At 45.1% G+C, this 15,294-nt stretch overlaps 1 protein-coding gene across 2 annotated transcripts in view; it reads left to right on the top strand.

The window, feature by feature from the left end:
- The window catches only part of HMBOX1 (homeobox containing 1), a 131,803-nt gene that overhangs the window by 115,605 nt on the left and 904 nt on the right, over nt 1–15,294 (top strand). The window contains exons 7-10 of one of the 2 annotated variants that reach the window (XM_084262185.1): nt 7,158–7,240; nt 9,642–9,737; nt 11,960–12,054; nt 12,258–12,359. In XM_084262185.1, the coding sequence (XP_084118311.1) occupies nt 7,158–7,240; nt 9,642–9,737; nt 11,960–12,054; nt 12,258–12,359 (376 nt within the window). Of the gene's footprint in view, nt 1–7,157; nt 7,241–9,641; nt 9,738–11,959; nt 12,055–12,257; nt 12,390–15,294 lie in introns of both variants that reach the window. The other variant, XM_084262186.1, reaches the window with a different exon arrangement.

The following is a 15,294-nucleotide window of genomic DNA, read 5'->3' as shown; positions in this document are numbered from 1 at the left end:
ATTCCTGCTAAGAAGCATCAGTAAAATGACTCTCTGAGTTTAGGCACTGATTTGTAAAACCAGAATAGAGAGTTGTCTCTATTGCTCGAGTTTTTCAACGTGTGCTGAAATGACTCTGCAATTTATACGCACAAACACATACTGATGTGCAAAATAATGACAATTGATAAGTGTCTGATGCTCTAAGTAATCTAATCCTGTTGAGAACTCTCCTCCAGGTTTGCACTTTCCATGGAAAGAAGTTCAAGAATGAAACATCTCTTACAGTTTGAGACTTCAAAACTGTTCTCTCCCTAGACACAGAGTATGGTGAGACCCTCAGGTTGAAAGGTCGAGCTGGGAATGAGATGCAGATTTTTAAAGAGTGAGGACTCTTGCAGTTTGGATCCAAAGTGATTATGGATTCTGCATTGGATAAAGTCCCAAATTTTTTATGTTGGGACTGGGTATCTGTAGGTCAAACAGCAGATCTGGGCTTAATGCCAGAACTGCTGAGAAACCTCTGCTCAGTGTTACAGGAGAGGTCAAGCTAGAGTCCTACTGTGGTTTCCTCGGTCTTTCAAATCCACAGACCTATTGAGACCTCCTAACTAAAGGAGGAGGAAAGGAAAACAGCTGTAGCAATTGCGTTCATTGGTGGTTTTTATGGGTTAATTTGTCTTTTGCCTGGTTGGAATGTCTAGGTGAGCTGATGCTGTAGGAATGTTGGGACTCAACTTCCCACCTCTGGGCCCCAGTGTTGAGCACTGTCATGACAAAACAGTTCTCAACTTCATCTCCTCTGATCCAGAGAGCTGCAGTTTTCATCCTTGGCTGGTGTCTAGTGCAAAAGTAGCTCACCAGATGTTTCTTGTAGCAGTTAAACTGGTGGTTACATTTTCAGTCCTGGAGGAGGAGAAGATGATCTCTTCAGTGCAGTTCTCAACTCCGTCAGAGTTTATCTCTGGAGAGGATATCTTTGAGTTTAATTTTGCTGTCTGAAATAGAAATGACTTTGCTGTGTGTCGTTGGGTGCACTGTGTGGTTGACACATGTGCCATTAGTATAGAATCTGTGGAGATATCAGTAGATAAAATGGGTGGTGTCATCTGTTGACCTCACTTCAAATGACATTAGTGATATTCTTGGCCAGTATTTACTGGGAAATAAACTAGTCATTACACTTTCCGATGAGATTACGCTTTGAATGCCAGTTCTCTGACAGTCAGTCTCATGCCATGCAGTGATAAGATCTCAGCCACAGATGACAGTCTCACTTCAGAAATGTTTCCATTGCTTTGACAGCCCGAAGAATAGTTCTGTTAAAAGCCACAAAGCCTGAAACAATGACCTCTTGCTCTTGGGTGATACTACGCTGATAAATGTACTAATGAAAGATAAAGCAGGTAACTGTATTCGGGTGTTTTATGTAACTTGTGGGTGGAAAGCAGAAGTACTGTCCAAAGGGAAACTGGATAGGGAGCTAAAATTACAGGCAGCCTTATCGAAGACGAAAGAGCAGCTTGCACTCTTCTGTATTTTGAGACACCAGAGGGTTTGGCAGGGAGCTGAGTCCCTGGTGGCAGCAAGGGCAGGTTCAAATTAGATGTTAGGAAAAGGTTCTTCACTGAAGGAGTTGTGGGGATGTGGAACAGGCTGCCCAGGGAGGGGGTTGAGTCACCGAACCTGGATGTGTTTAAAAGATGAAGTACAGAGATATGGGTCAGCATAGGACAGGAACGGTTGGACTCGATGATCTTAAAGGTCTTTTCCAATCTTGTAATTCTGTGATTGAACAGGGATCAGATAGGAGCTGAGGAACCCAGGCTGTTCTCTTTTACCCCTACATCCTTGGGCCTGTTGCTGAGCCCGTTGCTCAGGTTTTGTTTTTACCAGTGGTTGAAGAGTATGTGTGTGAGCTGAGGCTGAAGGAGCTGGTCCCAGTGGTGTGTTTCAACTGGGTCCTACCCTCCTCCCTTGGCTGCACCACTGCTGCTCTTGGCACATGTGGAAAGCTGGACTGGAGAGGCAACTGGACACAGAATCTTCCCACAAAAAGGGAATGAAGGAGAGGACAGGAGCATTCCTTTCACTCTGTGCTTGAAGTTTGTTAAACTGGAGTGCAGCTTGAGTCATTTGGAAGATGGCCTTCAGTAGAGGAGTCAGAGCCCCAGCAAGAGTGCTGGGATATTTCACTTGTAGGCACTTCCCACAGTGATGGAACTGGGAACCCAGAGACACAAACACAAAATTTTGGAGGGAGTGAACTTGGAGCGTGTCCACTGGTCTTCAATAAATACCCATCTGTGTGGCCTCAGCTCCCGTTAATTGGAAGGTAAATTATCCTTCTTTCAGAGACTTTGCCCTGATGTCCACATACCTGAATTACCTCACCTTGAGTGTGTGTAATTCTGCTCTGAGGGCTGACCCATGGTGAGTTGTTACCCTGAAACACATTTGAGCCTCTCTACTTTGAATCACTTCCACGCTTCGAAGCTTTAACTCTTACGTCATGTTCTAAACTAAGTCTTTGGAGCACTTCTGGATTTTTATCTGTTTCTGTCTGACATCCAGCCCTGTGAAGAAACACCCAACCAGGCTGTCACCGAATCAGAGAATCGTAGGGGTTGGAAGGGACTTCCAGAGTTCATGGAGTCCAACCCCCTGCCAAAGCAGGGTCCCTAGGACAGGGCACACAGGGCAGCGTGCAGATGGGGCTGGAATCTCTCCAGAGATAGAGACTCTACACCCCCTGGGCAGCCTGTCCCAGGGCTCCCTCACCCTCAATAGGAAGAAGTTTTTCCCCACATTGGTGCAGAACTCCCTGGGCTCCAACTTGAGTCCATCGCCCCTTGTCCTGTCCCCACAGACACTGAGAAGAGGCTGCCCATGTCCCCCTGGGTCCCACCCTTCAGCTATTGATCCCCATTGATCAGATCCCCTCTCAGGCTCTTCTCTCCAGGCTGAACAGCCCCAGCTCACTCAGCCTTTCCTCATAGGGGAGATGCTTCAGGGCTTTAATCATCTTCGTTAGCCCTGTCCTGCTGCTGCTCCATAGCCTGGGTCATCTCAAAACACTTCCCTGGCAGCTGCAAAGCTGATACAAAGCAGCAAAACTTCCACTGTGGATTCTCAGGAACACTACTGAGGCATTGCTTAATGCATCTGATATCCAAGCCTGGATAACAGAAGCCGTACAGCCGAGTAAAGAACAGATTGGCAGCTATTGCAGGAATTCAGATAGGGGCACCTTGGTAAGGAGTTGAGGGGGGGGGAATGCATTTACTTCCATTACAGAGCCTGGGGCTGAGATGGATTCTCTCTCCGTCATTGTCCTAAGCACATTATCCCTGAAAGAAAGAAGGTTTCTCTGAATCTGCAATTTTTCTAGGCTTCAGTGTTATTGAAATGAAACTGCTTCAAGGATATCTACATTCTTTACCATCATATGGATTCTCATCTCATGTAAATTATTTGGCCACTTTTCATTTTAATCCTCCACTGTCATTTTCTACAAAAGAGATCATTTGGTTTCTTCATTGAAGGTATTCAGCTGACAGCTGCCCTTTGTCTAGAAAGCAGTGTGCCATTGCAGGGTTTACTTGTGCCTGTTCTTTCCCTTTTTCTCCCCCCAACCCACACCCCTGTTAAGTTCATATTACCTCCTATTTTTCATCTGTAGCTTTCAGGAACACTTTTGGATGGTGGAAGAGGCTGTGGGTTGTGGCTGTGAAGAGAAATTCAGACATCCTGAGTACCTTCCCCGGGTCTTAGCATGACTATACCTCACTGATAAGTAGCACAAGTGGAAGCAGAATAATTAATTTCTTGCTTGCAAGAACTGCTGTTGTCAAAAAATTCCCAGTTGTTTGTGTTCACAAGTTCTACATAAGCATACCAGAACAGTCAATGATGAAGTCTTGAATTCTCTTCCATGGCATCCTTGTCTTGAAAACTCAAGTTATTCTCACTTACTTTCTGGAAACATTGTGAGGCTTTAAGTGTTGTCCTTTATGTCATGTTGTATCACCTGCAAGTCCTTTTAAGACCTTGAATTGATGAGAATGAAGCATGAAGAGGAAAATGAGCTCTCACACAGTCATTGAACCCAAGAGTGGTTTGAGTTGGGAGGGACCTCAAAGCACCCCCAATGCCAACCCCCTTCCATGGGCAGGGACATGCTCCAGCAGCCCAGGTTGCACAGAGCCCCATCCAACCTGGCCTTAAACCCTACCAGGGAGGAAGTTGAGGTTATATGGTTTTGGTTACCTGTACCTATGAGAAGCTTTTCATTTGAGACTGAAAACTCCTGAGTATCTGACAAAACCACCTGAATGTCTCTGTTGAAAGCACAGTATGGTGATGGAGAATAATATTCACAGAAGTTGAAGGGAAAGTATGGTTTTGGGGAGCATGTGTTGAGGATTGGTCAAGTTCATAGGCAGCTTGAATGTGAAGGGGAAGTAGGGTATGTCATTAATGTGGGTAAGGATAAGCCAGAAGATGGAAGGGAAGGCAGCTACTAAAATTCCTGGCCCACATGTGAACATTAACTCCATCAGAGGTGATTCTGCCCCTGTATTCCACTCTCGTGAGACCCCCACCTGCAGTACTGTGTCCAGTTCTGGAGTCCCCATCACAAGAAGGACATGGAACTGTTGCAACAGGTCCAGAGGAGGCCATGAAAACAATTAAGAGGGTTGGAGCAGCTCTCCTGTAAAGCCAGGATGAGAGAGTTGGGCTGGTTCAGCCTAGAGATGGCCAAATTGGATGGGGCTTTGAGCAGCCTGGTCTAGTGAGAATGTCCCTGCCCATGGCAGAGGGTTGGAACTTGATGATCTTTAAGCTCCCTTCCAACCCAACCAAACCATCCTGTGATTCTCTGGTTTCCTCTTATCCCAGAGAATTGTAAACTTGAGCCTCAGTTTTGCTGTTAGTAGAAAATTCAAGCTTTCTTGCTGGAGCCCCCAAAAGCGTGCAGCAGTCAGTGGCTTGCTGAGAGGAGAGGGTTCAGTTCCATGCCAAGAGAAGATCAGTGTGCCTCGTGTGTTGTCTTTTCTTCATTAGTTGGTGTCTGTTTCTTGCATCAACGTAAGATCAGGCAGCTCCCATACAAGCCATTGCTTAATTTTACATCTTTTGTCCTTCCTTTCCATAAAGTTGGGCATTGTCTAGCAGTTTTGTAACCATGTCATGATCTAGATCTATAAAATAACATCATACCAGGGTTTCACCTTCTGGCTGTAGTACATCACTGTGTAGATCCATCAGGTTTTTTTAATTTTATGGGGCATCTTTCGTGGTGTTCTGGAGTGTTGACAAGTATCTATAAACAAAGTAAGTAATGTTCAGCAAAGGGAATCCATAAAAACCTCCTATTGCTGGTAAAAATTGCTGTGTTAATTTCTGTACACATGGTGATCACCTGGATTCCTGGCTCAGCCTCCCAAGTCATAGGATGTATTCATGTAAATAAGAGTAGTATGGCAATTTTCAGCTGTGAGGTCTTGACATTCTCATCTCATGGCATTTAAAAGAGGAAATACTTCTTGGCTTGAGGCAGAGAGGGGACGTTTCTCTGTTAGGAGGTGGGAGAACTGAGGCACGGCCACGAGGCAGTTGGATTGGAATCCTGAGCTTCTGCATCCGTCGACGATTAGACTAGAAAAAGCATTTTCTAGTCTGTTTTCCAAGCTCTCCACTTTCCAAAAAAAGCTTTGTGCAGAATACAACCCTTTTGAACTACTAAAGGAAGGAAGGTTTAGATTAGACATTAGGGGGAAGTTTTTTACAGAGAGAGTGATGAGGGGCTGGAAGGGGCTGCCCAGAGAGGGGGTGGGTGCCCCATCCCTGGAGGTGTTTAAGGCCAGGTTGGATGGGACCCTGGGCAACTTTGTGTAGCTCCAGGCCTGGAGGTTGGTGGCCTGGAGGCAGGGGGTTGGAACTGTCTGATCCTTGGGGTCCCTTCCAACCCACACCATTCTATGATTCTGTGATTCTATTAACAGTTAGCAAGTTCAGATAGACACATATAGTGCTTTATATGACAGGAAGGATGAATGTCTGGAAGAGTCATAGAATCGTAGAGTAGTCTGGGTCGGAAGGGACCCCAAGGATCATAGAGTTCCAACCCCCCTGCCACAATTAATATCCTCTTTTCAAATCCAGATCAGCAATCCCAACAGCTGAGCTTGCTGATGATCAAAGTTGATCAAAGAATTCTTGGGATTATATACTATAGACAATCTACAGGGGGAAAAAATGTTGTAGTCCCCGCTTATGGCACGCTTATCAGAGGTGATTGAAGTAACCAGGACTTTTTGTTGGGTTTCATGCAAATCTGATAAGCTCTATAGAATGTAAATCAGTTCATTAAGATTTGTAAAGCACTTCAACTGTTTTCTCTTTTACTTCATTTAACTTTTATGGGATGTTTACTTCATATACAATAAAATCCCAATTACTCTGAAAGAAAATACTGTTAAAAAATACGCTGTGCTCAATATGTTATTCTGGGGAGGATTGAAAAGTTTTTAAATTGTGATTTTTATAAAACCCATGCTGGTCTGCATAGAAATCTTACTGTATTACCACGTAATTTTCTTCGTGCAATCTTCGTACCGTATCTAAAACCCTCAATAGTTGTGTTTGTGTGCAATATATACACAAGTATGTATGTATGTATGTGTATATATTAACCCAGGGACCAAAACAGGTCTCAAACAGCTCCTCCTTTTGTAGGACACTGGTCAAGCTGGGGGTATGTCAGGGCAAAAAATAACTCAATGGTAATAAAACCAAGGCAGAGGCATGATGATGTCTTCTGACATGATGCTTCACTTAACTGATAGACATGGTATTGCCTACTTGGTGTCTCCGAGTCCAGTATTCTGAATGCTGAGGTGACACTGCAAATGCCTCAGATATTCATGTAGCTCCAGGCCTGGAGGTTGGTGGCCCTGCCAGTGACAGGGGGTTGGAACTCTGTGATCCTTAGGGTCCCTTCCAGTGGCTCTGGGTGGGTATGAGCAGGTGTTGATGATACCTACTGCACATGCAGGTTTACATAATTCACTACATTTGTGTTATCCCTACCAGTTGATGCCTCCTAGTGAAGCTGCCTTGGAGTGTTCGTGCTCTGATTTCTGACAAAAACCTTCTTTTTCCCCCCCTTGCAGTTACTTCAATGAGAATCAATATCCGGATGAGGCAAAGAGAGAAGAAATTGCCAACGCCTGTAATGCAGTTATACAGAAGCCAGGTGAGGAGCTGATGGCCGTGTCCTTTCCAAAGGCAATTGCAATTAGATTTCACCATCTCCCGCTCAATTCGGCAAATCCCATTTCATGGCTGTTACTAACAAACGTAGTGTGTTCAGCCAGTTGTAGGTTTCTTCTCAATCTCATGTTGTTCAGAGCTGCTGTACCTGGGTGAACATGAGAGGCAGTGCAGTTCTCAAACCTAAATTCACAGGATCACAGAATTGTAGGGGTTGGAAGGGATCTCCAGAGTTCATGGGGTCCAACCCCCTGCCAAAGCAGGGTCCCTAGGACAGGGCGCGCAGGGCGGCGTCCAGATGGGGCTGGAATATCTCCAGAGATGGAGACTCCACACCCCCCATGGGCAGCCTGTCCCAGGGCTCCCTCACCCTCACCTCACCAGGAAGAAGTTCTTCCCCACATTGGTGGGGAACTCCCTGTGCTCCAACTTGAGCCTATTGCCCCTTGTCCTGTCCCCACAGACACCGAGAAGAGGCTGCCCATGTCCCCATGTCCCACACTTCAGATACTTATAACCATTGATCAGATCCCCAAAATGCCGATGTCTGAAACTTAAATTCTCACCAGTTGAGATATAAAGTGCAAGTTGTGCACCTAAACATTTCACTTACACAGCTTTGTAAATGGCATTGCTGTAGAAAAGAAGCCTGATAGGTTTTCATTCTTTACATTCCTTAGAGAAATTCTTGTTTCAAAGGACTTCTTTAAGCAAACATTAGTGATCAGAGAATTTTATTACACCCCATTAAAGTGGGTATTGCTGGTTCCAATTTACAGATGGGCAACGTTAGGTTCACAGACTGAGGCTTGCTGGAAATCATAGAGCAGGTCATTGGAGGGGTAAGGAGCAGAGCTTTCCCGTCTTTCATGTGTCTTTACAGCTTCTAGATGGGCTGTCGTATCAAAATCTGTGTGCTAATGGTGAACCCTGGAGTTGGGTCAACAACTCACAGAATCACAAGGTTGGAAAAGACCTTTGAAGATCATCAAGTCCAACCATTCCCATCCTATGCTAAACCATATCCCTAAGTACCTCATCAACCCTTTTTTTAAACACCTCCAGGGAAGGTGATTCAACCACCTCCCTGGGCAGCCTGTTCCAGGCCCTGACAACTCTTTCAGGAAAACATTTTTTTTCTAATATCCAATCTAACCCTGCCCTGGCACAGCTTCTTGCCATTTCCCCTTGTTCTATCTCCTGTCACCTGGCTGAAGAGACCATCACCCACCTCTCTACAACCTCCCTTCAGGTAGTTATAGGTGGCAATAAGGTCTGCCCTCAGCCTCCTCTTCTCCAGGCTGAACATCCCCAGTTCTCCCTGTTCCTGCAGAAGTCGTACTTGGGAGAGGAACATGAATATTCAGTGTAGCATTAGTGGATGCACCTGCCTGTGCTTAGTTCTGCTAACCAAACACTTAGGGAGTTTTCAGAACTTGTAGTTTGGATACATTTACATTTTATTTAACCAGAGCAAAATGAATGCAAAAGGAAGCTAAGGCACGAATTACAGACTCACAGAATCATAGGGGTTGCAAGGGACATCCAGAGCCCATGGGGTCCAACCCCCTGCCCAAGCAGGGTCCCTAGGACAGGTCAGTGTCCAGATGGGGCTGGAATCTCTCCAGAGAAGGAGACTCCACACCCCCTGGGCAGCCTGTCCCAGGGCTCCCTCACTGGGAAGAAGTTCTTCCCCACATTGGGGGGAACTCCCTGTGCTCCAACTTGAGCCCATCGCCCTTGTCCTGTCTCCACAGACACTGCAAGAGTCTGACCATGTCCCCCTGTCCCCCTCCCTTCAGCTATTGATCCCCATTGATCAGATCCCCTCTCAGTCTTCTCTCCAGGCTGAACAGCCCCAGGTCACTCAGCCTTTCCTCACAGGGAAGATGCTCCAGGCAAAATGATGACACAGAACATCTTCTTTCATTTTGCTGCTGAAGAATACATGTCATTGCACTATATCCTTGTGGCACGTACTAAGGGAACATGCCCAAGGGCATGTGGTTTGCAGTGCGGCTGTGAATTTATTTGAGTATTTTGAATCTCCGTTTTGTGCTTGAAGTAGAAGAGCAGCCCTCAGTTCTCCCATGTCTCTGGATTTAGTGGATTGAACCTGCAGAGAACTTCCCATATTTCTCATTAAAAGAAAAAAGGAAGGCTACTTCAGTTTGAGAGAGCTATTTGCCTTTTATTCCTACACCATGTGAGCACAGTACTTTGATCTGGAGCGAGTTCTTTACTCTCAGTTGTAACAACTTCTCAGTGCTGTGGGTGTTTCAGGGGTTTATCATGGGTACAGATCCTTTGTCCACCTCTGGAACCAGTGAGTAACAGTGCTTCTATGATTTTATTTTTCTTCCCCATCCCTGTTGCTTTCATAGGAAAAAAATTATCAGATTTGGAGCGAGTTACCTCCCTTAAAGTGTACAATTGGTTTGCCAACAGAAGAAAGGAAATCAAGAGAAGAGCCAATATCGGTAATGTATCAGAGAGCCTGTTCTCAGGGTTCAGTACGTAGGCTTGCTCAGGAGAGATGGGAATTATGTAAGATTGGAGTAATGAAAATACCCCAGGTTCTGACATTCTTAATAGAAACGTGGAGCAATTTTAAAAATTAGTCTCTTGCTGTTCCAGACTTTTTCTGACATAGAGATAGGGGTTTAATTGATGGGATTCCATCATCAGTGCAGGAAAAATGATGCTGTTATGAAGTTTTACTGGAAGATCAGTTTTAAAAACCAAAGTGAGAATTCTGTTGGTGGAGGGATAACCGTATTTCCCTGTGCTCAGGCTCCTTTGGGTACCCAAAATAAAATCTAAAATAAAACTTTGGAACACCTGCATTGGAAATAAGAGAAATTGAGATGGTTGCAAGTCTGCATCCTTAGCGTGCCGTTTAAATGAGAAGTGGCTGTTCTGAAGAGCTTTTATCTGGTTGTACGTTTTCCTTGTGGCTGTGTTCCACTGAAACGGCCTTGGTTTTTCAGCCAAAACCTGTGGGTGTCTTTCTTCCTGCCATCCCAGAGACCCCACAGGGATCTAAGAGTCCAGATGAGTTGTTTTCCCTCCGATACAGCCACTGTGACCGCAGGTTCTGCAAACCAGCTTCCGTGCTCCTTATTTATTTCTTATTATTCCAAGGGGTTGTGCAGTGACAAGCAGCTGGAACAAAGTAATAATTTTTCTTGATGATCAGGATAAACCAAAAGTCACTTCAGAGTTAGCCCTGCAGGGTCTATGTACAAGTAGCTTAGTGTAATGAAATTAGAAGTGACTCTGAACTTGTAAGAGGTAGATCCTGGTAAGGTGGATAAGCATGACGTCTTCTAATGGCCAGGATTGGAAGACCTTCTGCAATGCATGGAAGGTTTCCTGCACTCACTCAGGTGCTGTGCAGAATCGTGATATGTAGAAACACAGATCTGTACCTGCCTGTTAACCACTGTTTTCATAGAATCACAGAATGGTTTGGGTTGGAAGGATGACCACTGGAAGGATGATCATCAAGTCCCAACCCCTTGCCATAGGCAGGGACACCTCTCACCAAACCAGGCTGCTCAAGGCCCCATCCAACCTGGCCTTGAACTCCTCCAGCGACCACCTCCCTGGGCACCCTATGCCAGGGCCTCACCACGCTCATAGGGAAGAGTTTCCCTCTAACATCTGATCTAAATCTCCCCCCTTCCAATTAAAACCCATTCCCCCTCATCCTATCACTCCAGGCCCTTCTGAAAAGTCCCTCCCCAACTTTTTTGTAGCCCCTCCGAGGACTGGAAGGTGCTGTAAGGTCTCCCTGGAGCCTTCTCTTCTCCAGGCTGAACCAGCCCAACTCTCTCAGCCTGTCTTCATAGGAGAGGTGCTCCAACTCTCTAATCACCTTCATGGCCTCCTCTGGACATGCTCCAACAGTTCCATGTCCTTATGTTGGAGACTGCATAACTGGACACAGTACTGCAAGTGGGGTCTCATGAGAGTAGAGGGGAAAAATCCCCTCCCTCAACCTGCTGGCCACCCTCCTTTTGATGCAGCCCAGGATGTGGTTGGCTGAATTTTTGCTGTCAAACATCTGTTGTCTGTTTCTTTCTGCCATATTTGTGAATCAGACAGGTTTCTTTTTACATCATTTTACAGAGATCTAATCTACATTTAATGTTTTTAACAATCTGGTGAGGGGCAAGGGAGGGACCAAAGCAAAGTTAGTCCAGGCTGGATGGAGTTACAGCCGTATCTGTACTGTGTGGAGAGGAGCATTGGAAAGAGATTCAAAACAACCAAATGGAGCTCTAGATACTTGGATCCTAACGTGTGTTTTTAAATCCCTTAAGTGCTTTAAAAAAAGTCTCCATCTATTTTCAGACTCTCCCTCCTCCCCATTCCCCCCCAAGTCTTGCTAGTCCAAACTATGTGGGAAGATCTACAGGGAATGCTTTTGCTACACCAGTGCATTAGGAATTAAGCTAATTTCTAATAGGACTGGCTGGAATACAAGGATTCTGACTCCCAAACAAGTCTGTTAGTTGGCAGGAAAAGGATTTCAGGCAAACCAGTATCTGTACATGTCCAACCTTCCAAGTATTGGAGAGGGAAGTGGAAGACTTAACTCTGCTTTTCCAGTTATTCCAACTTCTTGAAAAAAGGAGTTACTTTTAATTCCTCTACTGCATCAGATAAATTAGGGATCCATTTGCTTTTTTCGAAGAAGCAGCAATCCTGGAGAGCCATGGAATAGATGTACAGAGTCCAGGAGGTCATTCCAACAGCGACGACGTTGATGGCAATGACTACTCAGAACAGGTAAGCATCCTGGTTGATGCCCAAACCAGGGAGAGGTCCCATGACACAAAAAGAGGCCCTCTTCCTCTTGCAAACCAGCTGTCTCTTGTTCATGTTTTCCTTTGATGTAATTGTAATGGGGAAAGTGGAAGAGCACAGCTCCCCTGTTTGAATTGTGTTGAGCAAGCAGTATTCACCCACACGGATTTATTGTCATACAACAGGACACTTGGCAAGTACGCAATGGGGAGGAGGAGGGAAGATGTTCAGAGGGAGGCAGAGAAGCAGAGAAGGTAGAAGAAGACAGGAGGATCTGCTCCAAACAAGCAAGTTACACCATTCACGCCACACGCAATGTATGAAAAATGTTAGGAGAGTGCTAACTCACCCAGTGCACCACGCATAACTTGCGCTCTCCTTACCCCGGCACCGTTGTAGTTACCTACTCACTCTCAAGAAAGGATGTGTACAGGTCTTTAACAGTTGCTCCTATACATCAGGCACCAACAGGCTTCCCTGCAAACCTAGGCATGGGGGTTCCTCTTGCACTTACTGTTCCTTTCTGCAAGAAGTGTCTCTGTTGTCGCCCGTCCGACAGCTACTGTGAGCTCCTTACCTGGCACCAGACAAGCACAGCAGTAAGCCCCTGCTGCTCTGTAATAACCCCTTTTCTCACCCTTGCCCAGGAAGACACTGAGCGCTCTCCTGTAAGGTGCTGAGCTCTTTTCAGGCGTCTCAGGATCAGGCCCCAAGGCACTGACAGACAAAGGGTGAAGGGTGGGGGGGAAAGGATTTGATGAAATAAAAGTCTGACATTTATTTGGCCCTGTACCTGTTCCATATTATTCTGCAACACTGTGCCACTATTTGGATTGTTGAACATATTATCTGTCTCTCTTTTTTTTTGTTCCTTTCTGCATTCTCTATTCTCTATTTGTCTTGGTTATTTTTAACCCTTGACAGCAACTTCTTTTTTAAATTCTCTAGCAAAAGAATACCCCTTCCCGCACTCTGAGCCCTCACCTACCCTAAAGTTGGTGACCCTTCCTTCACACACCTTCCTGACAGGTATTGCATCCCCTTCCCAACTTTCCTTCAGGTGTCATTTGGCCAAACCCCCTCAGGGCTGTGTGTCCTTGGCACCAGTGGACTTGTTGAACAGTTCACTTCCTTGGTTCTGGTTTGGATAGGAGCTGTGTTTGGTCCTACACCCAACATCTGGGGTGGGCAGATCACTTTTAATTGACTCATTTGGGAGAAATAGGTAGGTCTCCCTCTATAAAGGTGGAGTGTAATAACAGCTGAGCATCCTGGAACGAATCCCTGGCAGATTTGGCCATGGCCCAGTACGACGGATATCTGGCAGGAGCATTCCCAGCCTCTCTGCTTCTGATGGGCATTAAGGCCCTTTTTATAGGTCATCACCAGCAGATTTGGTGGTGGAACCAACCTGCTAGCTCAGGATGCTGAGAGGCTGCTTTCTGACTCTTATAAGGTATTTTGAAACTGCTGCCAAGCACAGATAATTCCTTGTCAGTCAGATACGGGACCCAAATATTGAGACAAAATGTTCTGTAGACTCCCAAACTATGTTTTTCCTCTCTGTGCTATCCAAAATACTTGGAAAAGAGAAATAAATTGGTTCTTAAAATTTAAAGACCTTTGTTTAGAGGTCTTAAAAATTACATTTCTCAGTAATCTAGCTGGGCTCCTCTACGAAGTCTAATTAGGCATTAGCAGTGAAGCGGATTAAACGGCAAGCTCTCGTGATGACCGTTTAACATCCCTTAGCTGTTAAACCCATAAATTCTCTTTTCTACAACCACACTCAAACTCTAGTAAACTTTAAAACACAAAGTCCACCCAAACACTAACGGAATGCCTAACCCTCCAGAAGTCAAGGACTTTGTCTTTCTTACCTTGGTAACGATTACTGCCCGTAGAGTGTGTACACATCACAATATTTGCCTGGTGTTTTATTGTAAATCAAGGCATTCCTTTAAATAACCTTAGGATTTTATCAAATCCTGGGGGTTTTATTGCCCTCTCCGTGTTTGCCACCCCTCATCTTAATTTAAAAAGGCATAATACACATTTTAAAGTTTAGATGTCACAAGTTCATCACTTAGAGATCGTCGGAAGGCTGATAAATGTTTATCATTTCTTTAAATTAAAAAGCCTTTCTGTAAATTAAAAAAAACCTAAAATCATTCAAAAACATCAGGATTATGGTGTGGTAACTGTTAGCACCCCATATTAAAGGTGGGAAAACACCATGATTTTGCCCTATGTCCCAGAATAATTAATTTGACAGATAGGATTAGAGATGGGATATTGCTGGTTCTCCCTCCTATCATTCAAAATCAGGCCCTATTTCTGATGTAGACCCATAAAAACACTCACCACCTGCTGTAAAACCGGTGCTAGAATTGTCAGACTTTGAGACCTGCTGTCGTATGGCCGTTGTCCACGTGTAGAAGGCAGCCCTTGGCTTTCCTTGGCTCCCAAAGTTTCACTGCAGTCCTGTAGCACCACGCTTTCTCTGTCTTAATTTTAATTGCCAGTCATCACAGCCATCCACACCATGGTCCTCTTAAAGCTGGGAGCCTTTGCTTTTTAGGAAATAAGATGAAGAAATAGATGGTGCACACTTCAGTGGGCTGGAGGACCCGGCAGCATCTTCACCTTCACTATTTGAATTACAGAATCACAGAATTGTAGGGGTTGGAAGGGACCTCAAGGGATCATCAAGGCCAATCCCCAAATTACCAACCAAATAACTGTAGTTCCAGTTCCCTAAAACCATCAGACTGGGTTTTTTTTTAGTAGTCTGGGAGTTTTTCAGCATCATTTTGCCTGTACCTGTGTCTTCACAGGATACGGGCTCCAAGCAGGGTTTAAGTCTAGGTTTGGGTCCTGTTTCTGATTGAAGTCAATAGCAGCACTTTTAAAAAATGCATTTTTAAAGAATATATAGAATGATTTTATTACAGGAGCTTCCAGCTTCTGGAAGTCAGTAGTTTTTGAGAGGCTTCCAGAGCTGAAAAACACATCCACTTCCCATTTTCATAGTTTCCAGCAGACTGATTTTCCCTGTGCTTGCCCAACTCCTGCCTTTTGAAGCCATTTTTACTTTCATCTGCTCTAATACCCACTGAATCCTACAACCCAACCATGCTAAGTGAAGCAGTGCTTCCTGGTGCTGCTTCGGAATATATTCTCCTTCCACTGAGTGCCCTTAGTAGATCATGAGAAGCCCCA

Source organism: Gallinula chloropus, assembly GCF_964237585.1.
Source record: "Gallinula chloropus genome assembly, chromosome: 3".
NCBI classification, from domain to species: Eukaryota; Metazoa; Chordata; class Aves; order Gruiformes; family Rallidae; genus Gallinula; species Gallinula chloropus.
This window is presented reverse-complemented; position numbering and strand designations above follow the sequence as displayed.